The 15,186-nt window shown below is 40.0% G+C and overlaps 1 protein-coding gene and 1 long non-coding RNA gene across 3 annotated transcripts in view; one reads left to right on the top strand and one right to left on the bottom strand.

Annotated features, from left to right (window-relative positions):
• LOC307188710 overlaps positions 1 to 6,728 on the top strand; it is a 44,404-nt gene extending 37,676 nt beyond the window's left edge. Inside the window, exons 4-7 of the long non-coding RNA XR_013829046.1 lie at positions 1,606 to 1,812; positions 2,894 to 2,966; positions 5,111 to 5,220; positions 6,533 to 6,728. This is a non-coding gene — a long non-coding RNA (uncharacterized lncRNA). The remainder of the gene's footprint in view (positions 1 to 1,605; positions 1,813 to 2,893; positions 2,967 to 5,110; positions 5,221 to 6,532) is intronic.
• The window catches only part of RORB (RAR related orphan receptor B), a 57,937-nt gene that overhangs the window by 11,281 nt on the left and 31,470 nt on the right, over positions 1 to 15,186 (bottom strand). For both annotated transcript variants that reach the window (XM_079926193.1, XM_079926192.1), the window contains 3 exons: positions 12,519 to 12,626; positions 10,890 to 11,000; positions 7,807 to 7,919 (listed from right to left, as the gene is read on the bottom strand). In XM_079926193.1, coding sequence (XP_079782319.1) covers positions 7,807 to 7,919; positions 10,890 to 11,000; positions 12,519 to 12,626 — 332 coding nt within the window. The remainder of the gene's footprint in view (positions 1 to 7,806; positions 7,920 to 10,889; positions 11,001 to 12,518; positions 12,627 to 15,186) is intronic.

The raw sequence follows: 15,186 nt of genomic DNA, 5'->3' as shown, positions 1-15,186 counted from the left end.
ATGCCGCGGAGCAGCTGGGCCCGTGAGCCATGGCCGCTGAGCCTGCGCATCTGGAGCCTGTGCTCCGCAATGGGAGAGGCCACAACAGTGAGAGGCCCAGTACCGCAAAAAAAAAAAAAAAAAAGTTATCATATCAAGAGAGGGAAGGTTTCATTTGCTTGGTTCTGTTAGTTTGGTGAGAGACAAATAATGAAATTTCCTGAGTTCCCTATGAGACACAAATACTATATAAAGAGAATTAGTCTAGTGATAAAAATATGGGCTTTCAAGCCTGACTGTCTGGGTCTGACTCCCAGACTTGCTATTTACAGCTGTGTGATCTTGGGCAAGTCACTTAACCTCTCAGCTTCCTTATCTGTCATATGTCAGTTATGACAGTCCCTATCTCAGAGGGTTGTTGTAAGGGTTAAATGAGTCAACACTATCTATGGAGTGCCTGGCCCATCCTGGCAATATCTGTGTTAGATGTCATGTGTCATTCCCACATAATGTTTCCCTCAAGGAGAGAAATAGTCAAGGTCATGCTTGTTCAGCCAAATAACATGGAGGGCAAGAAACCAGCTTAGCCGCTAACCAAGCACCCAAAATTGAGTCTCTGTGTATTGTGGGTTAGTGCATGGGGAAAATCAGCCATTTACTTTTATTGAAATGAAAAGCAACATCATTATCGATTTTCATTTTCTTGTAGCAATTAAAGTAAGTTGCTCATTTAGTAAACTGTGATTCATAAAGTAGAATTCTATGTATTACAATTCTTAAAGCAGTTTTCTGCTCCTTTAGAGAATGGGTGGTTGAAAAATTAAATGTATGAGGATGGCCAAAATCATTCCATAGTTCATTTATTGGAAATATTTAACCACGGGTTTGGTTTGGGAAAGTAAATATGGACTCCTGCTTCTTTCCTTCCCAAAACTAGGTTTAAGAGTCTGGTTCAGGATCTAGTTCCCTCTTTTAGGGGACTTCAATCCTGTCCCTGTTGCTCATCTGTAGAATGGGTTGAATGGTGACAAATGCTTTTTCTTATAGAGCATTGGGACCACTTGAGCAAAGAACACCGAAAAAGACAAAAGAGCTTCGCCAACCTCTGTGCTCTCAGGAGGGACTGATTTCAAGGCATCCAATTAGCTGTGGGAATAGAAGTGCTGAGAGGGGCATCCATCACTCTGGAGGCACCATGGGCCAGGAGGCCATGAGGAAGCAGCGGCAGCACTTGTCAGAGCCCAGAAGGGCCTCTTGGAGGAAGCATCAGGCAGTCACTTACTGCTCATTAATATTATGTACTGCAGGTGGAGGACCCTCAAGTCAAAGGGAGCTCACCTCAGCAGCAGTTAATGGCTCAACAACTTTTTAAACAGCTGGGGTGGTGATCCAGAAGCACTTGGAGATGGAGGGGGTAGTCGATTTCAAATCATGAAATGTCTTCATGTTTATAATCTCCATAGCAGGAGTAGACAGACGGTCTATAAAAAGGCATTTTCACACTCATCTCTCTCTTATGATAAACATTTCTTGCAAGAAGGAAGCTTTAGCTTATACCTACAGGGGTCTTACAAGACTAAAAAGCAGCTGTTGGAGAAGAGATAATAATCCTATGCTTTTTTCCAGAGGGTGGTTTTATGAGAAAATCCACAATTGTATAGCTGGTACATTTGATGTTGGAAGAATGGAACATGCAGAGGTGAAAACTAAGGATTGTGTTCATGTGGGCTTCCAGGCCATCAAGATGCCCTCCAACCTGAAGCAGGAAGTGAACAATGGCTTGATCAAAGTGGAAGAAACTTCAGAAGCACTGAGAAAGACAGGACACATTAAGTGAGGTTACATACATCTATTTCTCTTGTCCACTCACTTCTTTGTTTGTTTTTGGCTGTGCGGCATGCGGGATTTTAGCTCCCCGACCAGGGGTCGAACCCGTGACCCCTGCAGTGGAAGCACAGAGTCCTAACCAGTGGACCGCCAGGAAATTCCCCACTCACTTCTTTTTTGGGTTTTTGTTCAGCTAAACCTAGACACTTGGCCTAGATTTCTCATACTGAATTGGAGATATCCGTTCAGGTCACAGCCCTCTCTCACCATCCTTACTCCATGCTGGCATCCACGCTGTATGGCATGTTTTCTCAGGGAATGGCTGACTAAAGTGGAAGTGGACATTCGGTTTAACTGGGGTTGGAATTTGGAATCAGACGGTGAGCCAGCAAGTTACTTTCTAAATGTAGCAGAAACTATGAGTGACCTAAGGAGCTAAGAGCTACCCATATTTCAGGGAAGCAGAGAAAACTGGTGTTCAGAGAGGGAGAAGAATAAAGTAGATACATAAAGAGAGATAGACTTGTGAGATGGAGCATTCTGAAGGCTTCCTAATTCCCTGTTCTAGTGTTTCCTGAATGGGGGCTGAATTTTTTACCTTAGATGAGATTTCTCTGCATTAGTTTATTATTTTCTTTTTGCTTTACCTGGTGTGAGTTGGTTCCTGTTATGTGTAACCCAAGAGTCCTAACTAATGCATTGACCTGCAACTTGATGAGTGAGGAGAAACATCAAAACCTCTCTTCTTATTATAGACCATTAGTCCGATGGACAACCCTTGACATTTCTGGGTGTTGGACCTGTAGTGTATGCCAGCAAACTATAAATGGCTAAAATGGATTGCAATAATTTGGTCTCTCACAGGAATCCCTCAAGGAAACCGCTCGCTAAAGGGCCAAGACCATGTGTTATTTGCCTTTCCCTTCTTTGCATCTGGCATACAGTACATACTCAATATACATGTAGGTTGAAGTAGAAAACTATTCCATGAGAAAGCTATGTTTCTTGAGTATCGATTTGGAATTTAAAAACTTGGATGATCTATTGAACTGTTTTTTATAATTTTGACTCTTGCATTATTTTACAGTGTATATACCATGTGAGGAAACCTGAGCAGGGCTCCTGGAGTGCCAAGTTTTACATGGGCAGTGGTTACATGGGTATGTTAACTTTGTGATGATTCACTGAACTAAACACTTACGATTTAAGAACTTCCAGCATGTATGTTATACTTCAAGAAAGTATAGAAAATTTAAATATAAAACAAATTCCTAACCAAATATGCAGGGGAACAAGGAGGCTCAGACCACATAGCCACATCATCTGAACTAGGACCCCTTAAGTCCTGACTGGACAGACTGTGTTGTTTAAGATTAAACTGATGAATCCCTAGGCCCACCTACTAGGAATTCTAATGTGACACCTAGTGTCCTGAACGAAGAATAAGCAGGCTTCAGGCATAAACATCCCATCATCAATCATGACACAGTCTCTTTAGATCTCAGTGAGCAAACAATGAAAATCAATGTAAATGACCCTTGGCAGTTTTCACTAATCTCTCAATCAGTGCTTGTGCTCCATAGACCCTATCTATGAGTCAACGTGGCTGTTTTTTTTTCCTAAATATGTATATTAATAGCACTAGTAAAGTGAGAGTGACCAGGAGTGATTTCTTTCAGGTAATATTTCAATTATTAACGTGTAAAATAGGGCTGTGTAAGCCTTCCCTCTTATAAGCTTTTTTTTTTTTTTTTCTTTTTTTTTTTGGCATTACGCGGGCCCCTCACTGCTGTGGCCCCTCCCGTTGCGGAGCACAGGCTCCGGACGCGCAGGCTCAGCGGCCATGGCTCACGAGCCCAGCCGCTCCGCGGCATGTGGGATCTTCCCGGACCGGGGCACGAACCCGTGTGCCCTGCATCGGCAGGTGGACTCTCAACCACTGCGCCACCAGGGAAGCCCCCTCTTCTAAGTTTTTATTTAGTTACCTGGTACTGTTACAGTAGGACAAATTCCCCTTGTTGATGATGCAGTTTTGTTATTGTTATGCTAGAAACGGAAAGCCTGATGGGAATGCTGACCCCTGGATGCAGGCTTTATAAACAGTGTATGCTTCATAGCTTTGGGATTGGAATATCACCCTAAATTCAATTGCCATAGAACTAATTGAATCTGCAAGACTTGTAGAAATCCGTCTATTTATTCACTTAGAGTAGCGGCAGAACATCTAAAGAGTCCTTAAAACTGTCGCACGGGACAGAGCAATGGAAGGCAGAAGACATCAGAAGGAACCTTTGTTTTTCTCTTTTAGAGTCAAAGAATATTATACTGAAGGGAACTTAACGACCAGCCAGTCCCACCTCCTCATTTCAGAGACAAGAAAACTGAAGCCCAGAAAACAGATGGGCTGCCTCCCCCAGTCATATGGCTTAAAAATATATATGTATACATGCATATACATATACACATACATTCTATACGTATTACATGTATATGTATTTTTTTCCACGAGCTTTAGTGAAAGTGACCAGTGTGACCTCATTTCCTCACTTCTCAAATCCAGGATCCAGCCAAATCTAACTATTATTCATAGCCTGCGTATACCTTATACTTTCTTACGTCTATATCATTGCCCCCATCTCTTGGAATGTCATACTCCACCTCCCTAAACCCCTAACTTCCATCTTTTGAAATAGTTATCATTCATCAGTTGATTAGCTCAAATATACCCATTTCTTGGATAAACATTTCCCTGCCGAAACAGAATTTCTTCTGTCCACAGCAACTCCAACAGCACTTACGTACTATCTGTGATGAACCATGCAGCTTGTTTATATTTGATCTCATTTAGTCCTTAAAATAACCATGTGACATTGATACTATCTTTTATCACATTTTACAAATGAGGAAACTGAGGCACAGAGAGGTTAAGTCCCTTGTCCAAGGTGACTAAGCAGCCAGTGGTTCTGATGGTTTATTACAAATATGCTACATGTTATTATTATGGTCATGAGGAGAGGAAACTAGACTCTTTAATAGGGTTTTTTTTTTTTTTTACCCCAAACAAACAAACAAACTGATTAACATATAGGGGTTGAGACCTTCCTTCTAGTTAATGGATAAGAATTCCTGAATTTCAAATCTTCCCTAGGTCCAGGTTTGGTCTAAAGTATAAGGCATTGCTACTTGAACTTTAATTTCAGGAAGTGGGCATGCAGAAAGTGTATGGAAGACAGTTTTTTTAGGATGAAATCTAATGACTATGTCTGAACCCTGCACCTCACCTAAGTCTGCTCCACCTGTTCAGGGTGAAACTGGTTGGTGGCATGAACAGTCTTTGCACACTGCACAGAAGGCAGATCTACCCCACCTACAGGGGAGGTAACCTGAACCGCTGGACTTGAATACAACAGTTGGGTATGTGCACATTTTTCTAGAGATAAGTTTTATGATGTTCGCCAGATTCCCCAGAGGGGTCACTGTTTTAGAGGTGTTGTGGAGGCAGAAGAGCTCCATGACTATGAAGGAAAAGAAGAAATTTCTGAAAAGATGAGAAGAATCCGTGGGAGGGTAGAATAGTTTTTCTTAGGTTTAAATAAAGCTATTTATTCCTTCTGGGGAGTGTGGGTTTGATGAGAGGGTGTCCCTATATGTCAATGGCACCATTGTCCTTAAAGTATTAAAGCAGTCAGAACTCAGGAGACTTGCCTCACCCTCTTCCCTTCCCCAGGACACGACAGTTGAATCTGAGACTTAGACAAATGGAGTGACTTATGCAAAACCACACGGTCCAGAGCTGGGATAAATGAGAATCCAGTTCTCATTCCTTTTCATGGTCCCTCCACATTAGTTCACAGAACATCCTATCAAAATGATGACTGTTACAGCGAAGGGTCCCCACAAAAACTCAATATCCACACTTGATCAGTGGAAGCAATGCTTTGTCATCTGGCTCCAGTGAATTTTATGTAAGAAATAATCCTCTCTAATGCTTTCTCTGATTCCCAGCTTTGCAACATTCTCTTTCTATAAGAAAAGAATTGAATGGATGTTAACTAGACTTACTGTGGTGTTCACTTCACAATATATACAAATATTGAATCATTATGCTGTACACCTAAGGCTAGTATAATGTTGTATGTTAATTATACTTAAAAAAAACTTAAAGAAAATAATTGTATACTTTTCCCACTAAGGATGGAGAAAAGAGAGTTAAGCTGACTTCACTTGGTGTTTTAATTCTTTTTCTTGCTATTAAATATCTTTCATCTTCAATTTCTCTGTCTCCTTTCTACCCCAAATACCTCAGACCACCACCAGGATACCAGGTAGTAGAAAATGGTATAAGCTTGAGGGTTGCTCTCTTTGGAAGTAATAATCACCATGTCAGTGTGTTAGAATTTATGCAGTGGAAATATTTCATTTGAACCTACACATCTCTATAGCAGTAAGAAATTATGATCTTCATTTTAGAGATGATGAAACCACAGTTTTCTGACAAGAAGATGATCCCTTAAGCAGAATAGCAACAACTTTTGTCTAACTCTGGATTTTATTAAGTTCTTAATTTTAGGGTGGTAAATATGGGGACCAAAGTCTTTGGGAGATCCCAAATGCAGGAAACATCCTCCCTGCCCACATTAACTAACCAGATGTATTTATGCATATATGCTATGGAGCCATTACAGAGACAGATGCGTATATCCACATTACTGTCTTTTCTGCCCAGTGTATCTGAAGTTTTGCTTATGTATGTAGAAGTTTTGCTCTTACCTGGGAGAAAACTGAGGTGTGAAGAGCAGGAGATTTGCCCTTGCCCACATGGTAAGTGAAAAGTTGCACCAAAAAGAACTATCACTCTACAGTGTAGAAATGTTCTTCCTAGTGATGTGTTAATTTTAACAAAATGTTACCATAATGAAGCAGCATATTTAACTCATGGAGGTTTTTTATAGCAGTACTCTGTATGTGCAAAGTAAAATCTGATAGTATCTCTAACAGAGTCTTCCCCCCTTTTTTAAAATAAAGAACTTCAAGAGCAGAGTGGGAGGGTTTTAATGATAAAAATATAAAGAGTAGGATTCCTATCATCTTTAACTAAGGATAGGCTCCATTTCCTAGTTGTTTAACCTCTAAAAAAAAATTCCAATTCTTAAGAAATTTAAGATACTTTAGAATCTAAAATAACACTGAATATCATTAGAAAATTCCTTTGTCCTCTTATGATCATTTTACTTTGGTAAACAACTTTTCTCAGTATTCTTCTTAAAGATCACTATTTTTAATTAAGTTGAATCACGAAATGGATAGCACGGTACATGCTTTTTGCCCCTGAGATACTTCGTTTTGAAAGAATCCTAGAGTAGAGTTGAAGAGATTAGAGTTGAAGGGAAATTTACAAGACATCAGTCTAATCTTTGATTCTGGGTAGGACTGTCATTTACAACATACCTGAAAGGAAACCAGGCAGTATCTCTAAGAATACGACCAGTGACAGGGACCTCACTCCTTCACACAGTGGTCTACCCTCTGTTCCCCAATTCTCATCACTTAATAGTTCTTCCTCATTTTGAATAAAAATCTACCCATTCTTTTGCCTGGACCTGACTCCCAAGTGACACAAAGTCTCCTCTTTCTTCATATATGATTTTTGAGGACTTGTTTCCTTGCTTCAGGCTTTTGTTCTTCCAAACAAAAGATTTGTCTTTGATTTGTCCTTTGATTTGTCTTCCTCTACCTGTGGTTCAGATCCATCAGTATCATTGATTTGTCTTCCTCTACCTGTGGTTCAGATCCATCAGTATCGTCCTTCCCTATGAAAGTCATTGTCCTTTCAATCTTTTATAATTTCCCAGTCTCCCTTTTAAAATGTGCACCTCAAAATTCATGCAACCTTTGGTAATCTTCAGAAATTGCTGCTGCTGAGAAATGTCCCCTGCTTTATGTGACTAGCCCTCTTCAGCTCACTGGGCTCTTCCAGTGACATTGGGTCTGAGGACCTACCTTTGCCAAGGTCTCATCATCCAGGTGATTCTTCTGAATCACATGTTGAAGTGCAAAATAAATTTTTTCCTGAAGCTTCTGGACCTTCCTTGGTTCTATCAGCCAGGCTCGGTCTGACAAAGGGAAAGAATGGGTAAGGAGCGGACAGAATGTAAGCCTTGTTCTATTTCACCTACATACATGTAAGTGCTGAGTACCAGGCCCATTCCAAATTAGTTCCAAATTGCTTCTGAAGACGTCATTATTTTTCTAAAACAAATATTTTATAAGAAATTCTATGATGACAGTAATGTATAATACATTGACATACAGAATCAGGGTGGAGGTAAAGACACAGTGGTTCAGAGAAACTCCATGTGTCTTATTGTCTGTGACAATTTACATCTCTTACTCTTTCTCTGGACATACGCTTAGATTTTCTTTCAAAGTTTATGTTAATGATTTGTGAAGAAATGAATTATAGAAGTGAAGAAAACCTATTGTAAAGGAGTGTTTTTGGAATTCAGAATCTCCCTTCCCTTTTATAAGCTAAGTTATAATTTATATAGCATCAACATGAATCAATTAAAAAATTTAATCCTGAGTCCTCTTTTTCTATATTGAATTTAATAGATAGGATAATCCCTCCTTTCCTTTAGCCTTTCCCACTTTCCTTTCTTTTTTCTTTCCTCCCTCCCTTTGTTCCCTGCTTCCGTCCTTCCTTTCTGCCTAGACGCTTTATACCATGGTGACAAAATTCAGCCCAGTGTCAACGCCTAAGGTTGAAACTTCAATGAAGAGACACCTAGAGTCTCCAAATTCTGAACAAATACTCATGGAAAAGAACTTGGACATGATCCTTCTGAACACAGTTCAGGTCAGGTGAGAAACTCGATTCCGTAATCCTAGACAGGGCCAGGACAAGTCTAGCCAACAGTTAAGCAAACCCTTACGTAAGTGAGCACAAAAGCCTTCAGTGACAATTGTCAATCAGAATACATTAAGTTCCCCTGCCTCTCCCTTCCCTAAACTATCTGGAGCTGAATAGACAGTAACTATTATGGCAAGAACTTGGGCGGAAGGGTGGGGTCTGGCATGCGATGGAGCCTACACAGGCTGGAATACTGTCTTTCCTCCCTTTTTGAATATGGCACTAAGCCAGGGTGGCAAACAAGGTATCTTGGAGTTGCAGAAGCCTCTGAGTGTGGGTCTGTGACTGGGGCGGGAAGATTCCCCACTGGGTAGAATAAGCTAAATAACATGCTTCCAAACTCCGTGGAGTTTGATGGCTTTAGCATTTCTTCCTAGAAAAAGGCTCATAGTTCAGCTGATTTCTAACTCATAAGCAGCAGGCTTGCCTTCCAACTGGGGCAGTTATCTTCATGGATTGTTTAGATTTGATATGCCATGTCTTAAATATTTGCTGCTGGGAATTTACTGACTTGTCACACGCATACCTACGAGGACAGTGACTTTTGTAATGCTTCCTTTAATTAAGCAGGAACCAGAGTGAAACCAGCTCCCTCATTGTGGACTCAAAGGCTTAGAACTAATCGTCACCTGAACTATAATCAATGGGAGCAATCAAATGCAATGAGAAAACGGTAGGAGGAAAATTATTTGGCAAGTGGTTGCTACCAGAAATAAATATTGCTTGTCACTTCTTCCATTTATCTTTGTGCTGCCAAGTCTGGGAAACTTTCTAGGGTTTAAAAAAAAAAAAGAAAAGAAAAAGGAAAAAGCTTGGAGGAACAGCTTGATCTTAGACAGAGCCACAAAAGAAACTGTTAGTAATGATATGCCAATTGATAACTAATTTCCATTCTTGATAAAGTAGTTAAATAAAAAACAGAAGCAGATTTTAAAAATCATCATAAAATTTATCCTCATAAAAATCCTCATAAAATAAGTAAATAAAGCCTAACAGATACAAAGTGTAAAGGCCGTATTATGGGTAGACATAGCTAGAGTGACATGTCAACAGGGCCCATCACAGGGAAGATTAATTTCTTCCAGCCTCACTGAAAAATATGTTAGGTATAAGAAAGATCAAGTCTCTAGAGATAAACAGGTTATAGAAGGAATGAGTCTCTTGACCATAAAAATGACCAGGAATGTGTCTTTCTTTTCATAGAGAACTGTCAATAAAACTGCTATTCCTTGACCCCAAGTCTAACTGAACAGATGACTGAATGAGCAACTCTGACTTTTCATTCTGTTGAGCCATGCATTTATTAGGATTCCATACATTTTCAAGCCAGCATATACTTTTAAAAAGAATGTTAATGGCTATAGTGCTATTTGATCTATAAATGTCATACCATACCTTCTTTGAAAACTGTTTGCTGTTTACTGCATTTCAGAGCTAGACGAGGTGTTTATTATTATGAAGCTCAACCCTCTTACTTTACAGGTGAGGAAACTGAGGCTCTGAGGGGTCAAGTGTTTAAGGTCACACACATACCTGGTGACAGAGCCTGTCCTAGAATGTCTACCACCACATCGGAGATTCTTCCTTTACCAGTCTTTAGTAAGAGCCATTTTTTTCCTCTGCTGTCCTTACCTCCTTTTAAAGCTTCTAATAGTGCATAAAAAAAGAAGAGGCATTTGCCTGAAGTGAGAACGCCAACATTAATTTGGATAGAAAAGCCGACGAAAGAGATATTTAAAGAGGAGAAAATGTATGTTTTACTTTTTTTTAGTCTCTATGCTGGCTTGTTCATTCAGGTATATTTCTACTAAGTCTCACCTAACTGGACATTTTTGTCTATGTCCTTTATTCTTAAAATCAAAATAGAACTTAGTTATAACTCAGGCCACTATTTGTCTTCATTTATATGTTAAGAAATGATCATGCTTTTCTGAATCTGGAGTCACCCTTACCACACATCCTACTCTTGCATTTGGGACAAAACTGATATTTAAATTAACCTGAGGCTACTTTTCTTTGAATTGTCCAAAAATATCACAACTTGCTAAAGAAAATATAGTTCTTTTAAAGTTTCTTCAGAGCACCTTGGCTTAGGTAGATGCAATTCATGTTAAAGATAGGAGAACAGTTTTTTTTTTTTTTAAAAAAAGGTAAGGACCTCAGACCTCCCTACCTGGAGATATCAGAACAGCAGATGAGAACAAAGCAATCTCTTCTTCAGTCAGCTGCAAGGAACACAAATTCTTTGCAAAGTCAAATGCTTCATTCACTAGGTCATCAGAACCTATAAAAGAAGGCAAATTAAATGAAAATACTTGAACAGAATGGGACAATAGTAAGAAAAGTCCCATAATCAAGAAGTTATTCAAGGATTTGCATACTAGGCACACAGAAAAAATATTTCTAAGTTCCTGACCATAACAAATGATTTAGTGGTAATTATAGAATGAGAAAATTGGGCAACATCTTGACCAGGTAATGAAAGTCAACATTACCAATGAGGGGCAGATAGAAATGGTTTGCACCCATTGTAATATCCAACTGGGAATATATAACCCCAATCTAATCTTGTAAGTTTGAAATTAGCTCCAACTAAAAAATTTTAAATTAGTGATTTGGGGATCCTTTAGCCACAGACATAGCATTCATAGAAAACCTAAAACATGTATAATGGGCCATGGGCTGTCAGTCTTAGTGGCATATATAGGACGTCACTGGCAATGTAGGATGTCCAGGGGCCTCAAGCTAAGCGAATGGAGATGAAGTGACTTTCAATTTGGTAATTTCCTGGAAATTCGATTGAGAAGCAAACATTCGTTTATGTTTACCTTCTAATGAACGACTCGCAGGTCAGTTGCTTAGCCACTGTGAATTCTGGCAAAATAATGCTTCATCCCTACACGGATCCTTGGTAAATGTTTATTTTATGAAGCTGGAAATATACCCAAGTTGCTTGCCAAGGTTTTCCCTCCTTTCTTGAAAATCTAGCCTTGGAGATGCCATGGATGTATATCAGCTGCAGGAGGGAAACACTGCCGGCCCCGATGGATTTGCCATTGGCTACCATATCAACTGACAGCACAAAAGGTGAAAGGGCAGTGGCCTTCTTTGATGTCCGTGGGCAGGATATGGAACAAATGGCACTGTCAATTGTTAAAACCTTTCCTGGCACCAGCCCATCTTTGCTAACGTTCTTATCCATGCTGTGCACTGATGACTGGATGTGAATGACACACTTGCAGAGACTGGCTCTGTCCTGCCCTCCCACAAGAATGGTCTGGGGATCATTTTGGGCTGGTTGGCAGCCATGCTATCTGTGCTCCCAGAACTTCATGAATTAACAGGGAGAAAGTCACTACCCTGGGTTTGAAACAAATGAAAGAGCTCCTCTTTTAAGCATCTTAACTAATGATTATAAATTTGCATGAGACACTTAAGAGGTCACCCATGGACCACCAGTGGTCTACATAACATACTGTGTGAAGCAGTAAGCTAGAAGGTAAAAGAAAAGCTGATCCTACAAAGAAGGCCTAGAATGCATCCCAGTTCTTTACAATCAATTTTTGTTGATTTCTGAATGAAGCATGTTCGTGTCAACAGGGTCCACGTTTCTTTCCTTCCTTTTACATTTGGAGGCACAACTGTAAAATCAGAGGAGTTAGATGAAACACTGGAGGCTCCCCTAGTCCAACCCTTATTGCATAATGAGATACTAAGTCATGTTAGAGAATCAAGGCATTTCTTGTAGTGGAGAAACTGACGGTAGTTAATAAAATTGTGTCATCATCAAAGGTGAACTCACCTAAGGCCTTGAACATTTGCATTCCTCCATATTTTCCTTCAAACAGAACAGTGTTGTTTAATGGGTTGAAGGCACGGCACATTCTCACTAAAACCACTTCCAAGCAACCTATGAGAAAAAAATTTCAAATGTGTATATATATATATAAAGAGGTTACTACTGCATGTAGGTCAAGAGACTTTAAAAAACGTTAAAACACACACATAGACACATAGACACACACATTCAGAAACACCTCAAGATTCCTTGCCAAGTAAAAAGAACTATGTTAGAAATAAAGCTCTCTTGAAGTCTATGTGAGGAATTAAAGATGAAATACACTTTAAAGGTGACTAAAATGAAGGGCAAAAACATTTTCTTCAGAAGCATACATTTTCCCCCCTATTTTTGACTGATAATGAAGTTAGTTTCAACTCTTGAATTCACCGGTGATCATAGTGGCCCAGAAAGGAGATTTGCAGCAGGCAAGTTCAGTCTGTTAACTTTTGTAGAAGTTTTGCTGTTGGGGAAACCTGTTCTCTGCTTCAGTTTTTAACACACTCCATGTATATTTCTGCATACGATGACTTCAATAGGGACACCTTCAGGATGTTTCTTGAGGGTACCATTTATGTCCTGGTATCTTTGAAATGAGGGTTTCTTGGTCAAATAAGTTTTGGCAAAAGGCTGAACATTATCCACTCCAGGGAGTTATAAGCAACATTCACAGGTCAAAGGCTGTTGAAGTCCCAACATGAAGGAGTTTGTTCAACCCTGATGGACCTAACATTTCTGAGTTCTCTGTTAGCCCAATGGTGCCAGGACCTTCATCTGCAGCCATAGGCAGTTGTGGTTATTGTATTCACTGTTATATCTCCATCACCTAGAAAAGTCCCTGGCACATAGTAGGTGCTTAATAAATATTTATTAAATGAATTAGTTCACTACCTTTGTTTTTCCCTCTGAACATTTACTGACATCCTGAGCAAGTACTGCCAAGTTTCTCCACATTTTGGAGAAATGGGCTTTTGCCCCACAGTGTGTTGGAAGGTGACACCCAGGCTCAGAAGTCAGAAATTTGCATGAGAACATCATATAGATGGTTTGGCTACACCCATGTTGTACCCAACTGTACCCCTGGTGCCTTTCTTAATGCTGCCATGTACATTTATGTCTGTGTTTTATTTCTTTGTTCTGCTGATGTATCTGCTTTCCCTCATATGTCACCTTCGCATAGGGGCTTACACATAAGAAGGAATCTGCAAACATTAATTGCAATAATGCTTTTCTGAGAAAAACAATAATAGGTACCATTTATTCACTATCTACAATATGGAAGGCACGTCCCTTGACCCCTTACATTCTTCTACATTCCATGTCTCCTACCCTTAAACCCAGGTGGGCCTACATGACTGCCTTGACTAACAGGTGCAGTGGAAGTAACCCTATGGGACTTCTGAAGCTAAGTCAGAAAAATGCTACACACTTCTGCCTTGCTCTCTTGAAATACTAACTTTCGAAACCTAGCCACCATGCTGTGAGACCGTCCAAGCAGTCTGTGCAGGATAGGAACTGAGGCCCCCCTGAGCCCAAAGCCTTGACTGAACTCCGGGCTGTCAACCAGCACAAACTGCGAGCCATGAACACGAGCCAGTGCGCAAGTGGGTCCTCCTGCCCGCAGTCAGGCTGCCTCAGTGAACACCACAAGCCGTCCCTCACTAAGCCCCGCTCAACCTGTAGCTTTGGAAGCAAAATAAATGATTATCGTTGTGTGAACTAAGTTTTGGGATTGTTTTTATCCAGCAACTAATACAGCAAGTTCATGTTTGAGTCAAGATTTGCACCAACCTTAATCATTTGGTAACGAAGCAGCAGCAACTTAGAATAATTCTTTCATTTGGCTCAAGTTCAAAAGGCAGCTTTTCTCCACACCTCTTTTTGTACAGTAGAGACTAACACAACAGTGTAAAGCAACTATACTCCAATAAAAATTAATTTAAAAAAAAAAGCTAGCTTTGCCAGATACTGGCTACGTGGTACTGAACACAGCCCTTCACTTCCCTGAATCTTTGCTTCCTCTTCTATACGATGGAAATAATTACTGAGCACATGAGATTAAAAGAGATGTCACAGGTAAACATAAACATATATATATATATATATATATATATGTTATTGCATATATATAAATTATGTTATTATTATTTGCTATAGCCCAGGACCATGAAGGTTCACATGAACACCATAGTGGTTCTTATTTTCTATTTTCAAAGGGGGCCAAAAAAGACAAATACATTTTTTTCCTGTTTGGATAATGGCAGCTGCAAAGTCAATCATGTGCAAAGTTTCCTGAGTTGCTTCCTAAGTGACAGTGTGTGTGTGTCAGAGAGTGTGAGGGAGAAGTGGGAGGAAGGATTAGAGCAGAGTGAGTTTCTCCCGGTGTATTCTGGCTGCAGGCTATCCTCATTAAAATGACTGGAAATGACCACAGAGGCAGAGCTCACCTAGCCTGGATTTTTTTCCCCCCAACAGAAGGCAAGTAGTACATTTTAGAGCCAGCTCAGCAATTCAGCCACCTTGACACGCTAATTACTAGCACTGCCTGTCAAGCTGGGTATCTCAACCTCCACAATTAATAGCTCCACTTTCAATAAGCAAAATTGTATTTGACTTCAAAGGGGAACTGAAT

Source organism: Stenella coeruleoalba (genome assembly GCF_951394435.1).
Source record: "Stenella coeruleoalba genome assembly, chromosome: 7".
NCBI lineage: Eukaryota > Metazoa > Chordata > Mammalia > Artiodactyla > Delphinidae > Stenella > Stenella coeruleoalba.
This window is presented reverse-complemented; position numbering and strand designations above follow the sequence as displayed.